This window comes from Rhizophagus irregularis, chromosome 24 (genome assembly GCF_026210795.1).
Source record: "Rhizophagus irregularis chromosome 24, complete sequence".
NCBI lineage: Eukaryota > Fungi > Glomeromycota > Glomeromycetes > Glomerales > Glomeraceae > Rhizophagus > Rhizophagus irregularis.
In genome coordinates, this window is record NC_089452.1 from 1,005,371 (window position 1) to 1,014,530 (window position 9,160).

At 24.4% G+C, this 9,160-nt stretch overlaps 2 protein-coding genes across 2 annotated transcripts; both read left to right on the forward strand.

Annotated features, from left to right (window-relative positions):
- Positions 1 to 3,055: 3,055 nt before the first annotated feature.
- OCT59_015938 (uncharacterized protein) lies at positions 3,056 to 4,668 on the forward strand (the record flags this gene model as incomplete). Its single annotated transcript, XM_066132155.1, has 5 exons — positions 3,056 to 3,472; positions 3,585 to 3,705; positions 3,870 to 4,442; positions 4,507 to 4,560; positions 4,637 to 4,668. 5 exons carry the CDS (start codon positions 3,056 to 3,058, stop codon positions 4,666 to 4,668), a joined length of 1,197 nt encoding a protein of 398 aa, XP_066003172.1.
- A 777-nt stretch (positions 4,669 to 5,445) lies between these two features.
- OCT59_015939 (uncharacterized protein) lies at positions 5,446 to 6,903 on the forward strand (the record flags this gene model as incomplete). Its single annotated transcript, XM_025318554.2, has 3 exons — positions 5,446 to 5,877; positions 5,954 to 6,785; positions 6,857 to 6,903. 3 exons carry the CDS (start codon positions 5,446 to 5,448, stop codon positions 6,901 to 6,903), a joined length of 1,311 nt encoding a protein of 436 aa, XP_025175855.1.
- Positions 6,904 to 9,160: the final 2,257 nt, after the last annotated feature.

Consider the following 9,160-nt stretch of genomic DNA (forward strand, 5'->3'; position numbering starts at 1 on the left):
AAAAATTAAATATTTGTATGTATTTCATTTATAGTTTACCTTTATTATTATTTATGTTAAATCAAAACAGGTAGATTAAAGGTTATGAACATGTTTATCCGTTTATTTTATAGTTTGTAATGTATACTTAATTAAATTTAATAAATATACACGTAATTCAAAGTATTATATATGTAATGATAAATTATTATTTAATATTTCGGTTCCTTAAGTTTATTGAGTTTTGAAAAGTTTCGTTTGGTGGAAATTTAGTAGTAATTATTCTTTTTTTTTATAAAATTTTGAATGACTTAAACGTGACGGTATTGGACTTTCTGCTAATAATGAAAAATAGGTCGTAAATTTTTAAAGCTTATTATTTATGGAAAGAAATGATTATGAATGTAATATTTTATAAGATTTAATTTCAAGGAATACTAACATCAGCTAATACTATTACATTTTCTAGTGATATTCTTTGAAATCAATATTATTTAGGTTAATGTCGCCATTATGATATTTATATACGAATTTTGAAGAAGCAACTATTCGGTATAAAATGTATTAAAAAAGAGAGTATTATAAGCAAATCCAGAAATTCTTTGTCGGAATGTATTATCCCATATTAATAACAAAAAGAATTTTCTTGAAGAGCCTTTTGGGATATATGTAACTTTATTAATTTAATACAATTTATTAATATGTTGTTTATGTTATTGTTGGAAATTTAAAATATCAAAGTTTGTCAAGAAAATTAGAATAAGTTTATTTAAGTTACAAGAATTATTAATTTATATTATCATAATTAAGAAAATTTGATTGACCTTCTTGACAACGATAACCAATCTTTAAACTAATACATTTCCGGTTAATTAAAATTTTAATTAGATTTTTTTTTATTCTGATACTAACAAAAAAAGTATAATTTTTCTTATTAATTGCATTTTATTTCTTCTCTCTTGACTATCCATTTCTATAATAATAATGTTTTTTTTATTTTTCAGTAAAGACCGAAACTACCATTTTAGTCTTTTTTATCAATTTTTTTATCACTCTTTTTATTATTATTCTTTCTTTCGGTTAACCAAAATTATTTCTTATTCTTTTTTTTTATTTTTTTATTTATTTTTTTAATCAGAATTTATCAAAATTTTTGGAATGTTTTTTTAACCCAAAAAATATTGTTTATTCTTTTTTGGATCAAGACTATAATCAGATTAGAACTATATCCTACGGCTTTTCGATGTTTAGTGAGATTTTTTTAGTCAATGATATTGTTTCTGATTAATAAATTTGCATGAAAATTTCCCGATTAATAAATTTACGTAAAAAATTTTTTTTTGACATAGTGAATTTTTTTTAGTGAGATTGTTTTTAATTATATAGATACATAACAATATTAATAATTTTGTAATTAAATCTATAATAAGTTTTTTGATAAACTACCTAACTAAAAAAAATTGTCTGACATTTGCCATATGTGACATGCCTCCGCCTGATTTATTTATGGTCAAAAACTATTTGATTCCAATCAACCAATCCAATTTTAGTTAATGAAATTTTACCTTAATCAGAATTTTTTTTAATTTTTTAGTCTGATTTTTTTTTCAAATATTTCTAGCTTTTTTTTGGTTCCTTTCTTTTCCAACTGAAATTTTTTTATTAAATAATCCTATTATTTCGGTCTTTTAAGTCCGATTTTTTTTATATTAATTTTTTTTGATCTTTTTTTAGACCATATTGTTATTTTTTTTTCTTTTTGGACCGAATTATTGTCCTTTTTTTTTCAGAATTTTTTTCGGAAATTTCCCTTTTTTTAAACCGATTTCTTTCTTTATCCTTTTTCTTTTCCCAGATTTTTTTTTCTTTTTCTTTCAATTTTTATTATTATTAAATAAAGAAATAAAATATTATATTATTTATATTTACAAAATTATTATTTTTTTAAAAAAATCAAATGAACATGTAGGAAAATTGATCGATGTTGATGGGTTGATAGAAAGGTGATTAAGATTTATTTTTTCAATTAAATAAATTGAACGCTGGATAAATAGTTTTTATTTTCAAATTCATAAAAATCAAATAAAATTGATATTTTTACAATATTTTATAATTAATTAATTGAAGAAATTGTTAATTTAATAATAGATTATTATAACCAAATCCGTATCCGATATTCTCTAAATAATCACCAGATTTTTGAATAAAGATTTAATTCAAATGGTTTAGTTAAATTAACAATTTATCGAGTAAAATGAGCATCAAAGAATAATAATAAATAGATGAACAGATACTAATACATTTAATTTTTCAAATATTTTTCCTAAGTTGGTTATAAGTTTAAGATTGACGTAACATAAAATAATAAGAAATAATTATAACAATTATAATTAATTAATAAAAATATTTGTAATATTTTCATTTCTAAAAAATTAATCCAAATTTCATTCTACACTCAAACGTCAAATCAATTAATATAAATAGCCACATTATTGTAAATATAATTTATATCATTCTAAATTATAAATATGATTTAATACATATTATCTTAATATTTTTTTGTTAACTAATTAATATCATATTAAATTCCTAATTATAAACAAAAAATATTGTAGCCATCTTTAATTTACTTAGTATTACATTATAATACTAAAATTTTCTATTTAAATAAACTCATTGGTCTCGATACGAAGCAACGCGTTACGTGTATGTAGTAGTAATCAAAATTACAGCTCAAATTTACCATTTAAAAAATTCTGCTTTACAATTAGGAAGCTATTCTGATCCATATTTCTAACTATTAATTTTATAATCAAATCTTAATTTTAGATTTTATTTTATTTTTTTTTGATTTAGTATTTTTACGGTCTGGCAACATTGCAGATCAGTGAATCGGAAAAATTATGGTCCGAAAAAAAAATCAATGATAGGAGAAATTTCTGTTTTTGGTTAAAATATTCCTTTTTAGTAATCATTCACGAATAATCATAGTCGTAAAAAAAATTTCGTCTAAAAAATATTTCTGTTTAAAATAATTTTTTTTTTTCCAGTAAAAATAATTCTCAAAAATAATTTAATGGAAACTGAATTTAACAAATTAAAAATCTTAGATAATGACACAGTAAATACCAAAAATTGTTCGTATTGCAATAAACCTTTTATTGAGGAATTATGGTGTAAAGAATGCGACCCACTTAGAATAATGGAAGGAGTGGCCAGCGGAAATCCTGATATTGATAAATTTATAAAAGATACAATGTATGCAAAAGATGGTAGATTTCCTGAATGGGTACCATATGAGAGATTTACAGATATAAAAGAAATAGGCGAAGGTGGATTTGCCAAAGTGTTTTCTGCAACTTGGATTGATGGTGAATCAAGATATGATAAACAAAGTGATGGAAGTTGTAAAAAAAGGGAACCTTATTCTAAAAAAGTTGCTTTGAAAAGGTTAAATGGATCACAAAATATGTCAGACAAATATTTAAATGAAGTAAGTTTTCTTACTTTATTAATGCTATTTATAATTTAATTTATTTCATTTTAATTGTTCAATATTAGTAATCATTAAAATTATTTTTGTTTAAAATTTATTGCAAATATAGCTTAAAATACAATGGAAAGTAACTAAGTTTGGCGGATTAAACTTTTTTGGATTAACTAAAGACCTAGAAACTAAAGAATTTATGATGATTATACAATTTGCCGAGGAAGGAAATTTAAGAAGTAGTCTTTCAAAGAATTTCAAGAATATTTTATGAAAGAAAAAATTGATTTATTATATTGTTCATCAATTGATTTACGAGATTTGTATAGATCAGGATATTTGCATAAAGATTTTCATAGTGGAAATATCCTACGAATTAATAATTCTTATTCTCTCATTTCAGACTTTGGATTATCAGGATCAGCAAATGAACAAAAATCAGATGATAAAGTATATGGAGTAATGCCATATATTGCACCAGAAGTCTTAAATGGTGAACAATATACATCATCTGCTGATATTTATAGTTTTGGTGTAGTTATGGCTGAAATATCATCTGGAAAGCCACCTTTTTATAATAAAAATCATGATTTAAGTTTAGCATTAGCCATATGTAGTGGACTTAGACCAGAATTTGGAAAAGGAACTCCTGAATTTTATAAGAAATTAGCTTATAAATGTATGAATGCTAATTCAAATGAAAGACCGACAGCTGGTGAATTGTACAATATATTTGTTTTTTGGTGTAATTCTAATAAAGGTAAGAAAGATGAAGAAGAAAATTTTGGTTATAAGGGAGAAGAAATAAGAGCAGCATTTGAAGAAGCAGATAAAGAAATACCAAACATCTCAACTTTGTATAAAAAGAATTCAGATGCTGTATATACTAGTAGAGCATTTACATTTAGTAATTTATTACCAAAACCTGTTAATTCATCCATTATCACATCATATATTAATGAAGAAAATAATAAAGGTATTTTTTATTTAAAATATTCTATTTTTTTAAATGTTCGCTAACTTTTTTTTTGTTATGATAGATTGCGACTCTCAACTAGTTGACTTGGAAGTTTCCAATTCAATAAAATTAAGAGGTACTTTAAACATTTACTATTTAATTTATTTAACTTATACATACTAATAATTTATTTATTTTATCTTTAATAATAGATACTACTGTTGACGAGAATAGTGATGATTAAAGAAATTTATTTTTTTATAGTGCACCATTTATATTTACATTAAATTAAATATTTTAAAGTTTAAGCAAGCATCATTATTTATCATGGTTTATTTTTATAGCTTAGTAGTTGTTTCTTTGTAATGTATACTTGTGATAAATTGATTTTTTAATAAATTTAATAAATGTGCATGTAATTCAAAAGTATTATATATGTAATGATAAATTATTATTTAATATTTCAGTTTCTAAAAGTTTTTTGACTTTTGTAAATTTAGTTTAGTAGAAATTTAATTGTAATTTTTCTTTTTCTTTAAAAAAAAAAAATTATAAAATTTGAATGACTAGCGTGATAGATATTGGACTTTCTGCTAATAATGAAAAATCTTTAATCGTAAATTTTAAATTTTATATTTATGTAAAGAAATGACTATAATTGTGATATAAGATTCAACTTCAAGGGGATACTGAAATCAGTTAATACCATTATACTTTCTATTGATATTCTTGAATCAATATTATCTTAATTCATATATTTAATTTTTAAAATTTATTTATTTATTGTGATATTACTTTACTTGCAGATCAGTAAATCCGGAACAAATATGGCCCGAAAAAAAGAATGAATCGGAGTAACTTCTATTTTTGGTTAACATGTTCCCTTAACATATTCCTTTTTAGTAACTCTTTCACGATATAAAAGGTTCGTCTAAAAAAAATATTTTTGTCTAAAATTAATTTTTTTTTTTTTCAACAAAAATTTTTTTTTTTAGTAGAATAAATTTCGAAACTAACTCAAATGGAAACCGAACTTAATAAATTAAATGTTTCAGACAAAGACACTGATACAGTAAATACCAAAAATTGTTCATATTGCAATAAAGCCTTTACCGAAGAATTATGGTGTAGAAGATGCGACCCATTTAAAAAAATGGGAGGATGGACCAGTGGAAATCCTGATATTGATAAGTTTATAAAAGACACAATGCATGAAGCACAATATGACCCCGTTGTCAGAAGAAATGTATTTCTTGGGTGGGTACCGTTCGATAGACTTGCAGATATAATCGAAATTGGTGAAGGTGGATTTTCTAAAGTGTATTCTGCAACATGGTTAGATGGTTATTCATACTATGCTAATAGTCATGAAAAAAGACAACCTGTACCTATTCAAGTTGCTTTGAAAAGGTTAAATGGGTCACAGATCATGTCAGACAACTATTTAAATGAAGTATGTTTTGTATATTTTATTATTTTTAATTCATTTTTATCGTTTAATATTAAGAATAATTTTATCGTGAATATAGCTTAAAATACATTGGGGTATCAGCATATCATATGGGTTAAAGTTTTATGCGATGACTAAAGACCCAGAAACAAACGAATTTATGATGATTATGCAATTTGCTAATAAAGGAAGTTTGAGAAGTATCCTTACAAATAATTTTAACAATACCTTGTGGAATAATAAACTTAAATTATTACGCGATTCAGCAAATGATTTATATAAGTTACATCGATCAGGATATTTTCATAAAGATTTTCATAGTGGAAATATCTTACGAGTTACTGATGAATTATCCTTTGTTTCAGACTTTGGATTATCTAGACCAGCAAATGAACAGAATCCAGATAATAAAGTATATGGGGTAATGCCATATATTGCACCAGAAGTTTTAAATGGAGAATCATATACATTTTCATCTGATATTTATAGTTTAGGTGTAATTATGGCTGAACTATCATCTGGAAAACCACCTTTTTACAATAAAAAACATGATATAAGTTTAACATTAGCAGTATGTAATGGACTCAGACCAGAATTTGGAAAGGGAACTCCTGAATTTTACAAGAAATTAGCTTATAAATGTATGAGTGCTAATCCAAATGAAAGACCATCAGCCAATGAGTTATTCAATATATTTAAGTTTTGGCTTATTTCTGTTGTAGAATATAGATGTAAAGAAGAATTTGGTTATAATGCAAAAGAAATTAAAGAAGCATTTGAGAAAGCTGATGAAGAAATACCAAATATTTCAACTTCATATGAAAAGAATTCTAATGCTATATATACTAGTAGGAAGTTTTCAAAACCTGTTAATTCATCCAATACTACTAATAGTAAAGAAAGTGATCAAGGTATTTTCTATTTAAAATTTTATTTTTATTTATTTAAATTAATTATTGACATTTTTTTTTTGTTTTAATAGACTGTGACTCTCAAATGGTTGAATTAGAAGTTCCTAATTCTATATGAAGATTAAGAGGTACAATGACAACAAAATTATTATTTGTTTATACATATTAAAGATATTATTAACGATACTGTATTTATCTTTAGTATTAGATATTTAACGCTTTTAAAAAATTTTTTGCAATTAAATGTTAATTAAACGTGATATTATTAAAATATAACATGATGGTGAAAATCTGATGATAATATTAACTTCTACAAATTTTGAATTTATTAAATTGTAATATCTTTATCTAATATTTTATAAGATACAGCTGTTACAGTATTTTTAATATAAAAACTTATTTTTCTTCGACAAAGCAACTTTAACATAGTAACCATGAAAATATACTTATTTTCCTTGCTTTTTAATTTTTTATTTTCTTTCTTTTTTATTCAATTTATTTTTTAAATGTTTCATTATTCAACTGATTTAAAATAATATATTTATAGCCTCACGAAAATTCGCATTAAATGATAAATAAAACAAGTTAATATTAAACGGTTTCTTTTTTTTATTTAATGAACTAACAGGTGAGGACGAGTTTAGTAAGTTGCCAAATTTATTTAGGACAAATTTATAATGATAAACCTTTTCAATTCAATAAATACTAAGACATGTCGCACAGACGAGTTTATAAGACGTAAAATTTCATTGATTAATTGCTTAATTAATTTCTTTTTATTTAGTATTGTGTAATTAAGGTGCTAGTATAGAGAAGCCAAAACTCAATATGGAAAATTTTAAAATTTTTATTGTTTTGATTCTTGAGTTGTTGGGGGCTAGTTCCTGGTGGTACTTGATAAATTAGGCTTTTTTTCATTAGTCTTCGAGAAGGTATAGCTATAGAATATCAACTGGACAACACGATTACTTTCACATACATGTGAGGATCGCGTTAGCTTCAAGATATCAAGAGTTTATTTTCACTATTTCTTTCTTCACCAAATGTCAGAGATCGTTGATAATATGAAAAATGAAAAAAAAGTGGTAAGGACGAAATGATAAATGGCAAATGACTGGAGTTATTTGTCATAATTTGACTCTGCCCAAATAACGCAAAGTTGAGATCTTTTAATTATAAAGTTTTATTTTTTAAGAGAAAGGGTATTATATTATCGTAATTTATCTACATTAATAAAACAAATCAAAAGGATAATCTTAATAACCCATGCCACTCATTATATATCAGAACCGTATTATATATCTCGTGTATATATATATTAAAATTCTATTTTTTATTAAATTATCATTAATAATAGACACAATTAATACCTCAATATTATTAAAAAATAAATGAAAAAAAAAATTTAACCTAGAGAGTTGATGTATACTAATATCTTAATCTACTATTAATGAATCATGGGATATAAAAAATTTTCATAGATACGTGAAATGTTGCTGACTTAGCCAAGTTTTTTAAAAAAACTTGTTGCCACCTGATCACCGACGTTGAGGCGCAGTAACATTGATCAGGACCTCGGGAAAGGGGAAAAGGAGGGTGAGAGAGGGGAAGGGAGAGTGGAAAGAAAAGAAAGGGAAAGACGAAGGGATGGGAAAGGAAAGGAAGGGAGAGGATGAAATGGGACAATAAGGTGAGGGAAAGAGCGAGAGAATACACATAACAAACATACCCACACACAACACATCCCAATACCCACACACCCACATACCTGCACATCGCTAACGCTGTTATTTTTTTATCTTATTCTTCTCCATTGTATCTGCTTTCTAGAATTTAATTTAATCACGTTATTATTTATTATATCCACGTTTTGATAGAATTTGTTTATCCATTGTGAAAGATATTAGATAAATAATATTTATTCTATTGATTGCTTAAATATACAATTTATATTCAATGTTCGTTAATTAATTCAACTAATTAATTTTTTTAATCACAAATATTGTCGGGGAAAGGCTATTACAATCATTCGTAGAGGTATAAGTCTTATTATAATTAAATAAATTCTCATTTAAAAATTACTCTAATTATTACAATATTTACTCAGTAAAAAGAGGCCACTTGCTAAAAAGTTATATTATGGTCAGAAGAATAAATTTAAAAAAAAAGAAAAGTTTGTGTAGCGTCATTGCATATGCATACGTTGCAAACGTGGCGACGTGGCGTTATGAGCTAACACTACCTCGTGTTACGGTTATATAATCGAATACGCAGAATGATTGAATTGCTTTATTTATTGCAGAGATATTTATATTTGGTTTATTAACAGTTTAGTAAACGAAAAATTTATTTTTAGATAAAGATTTGGTTGGATA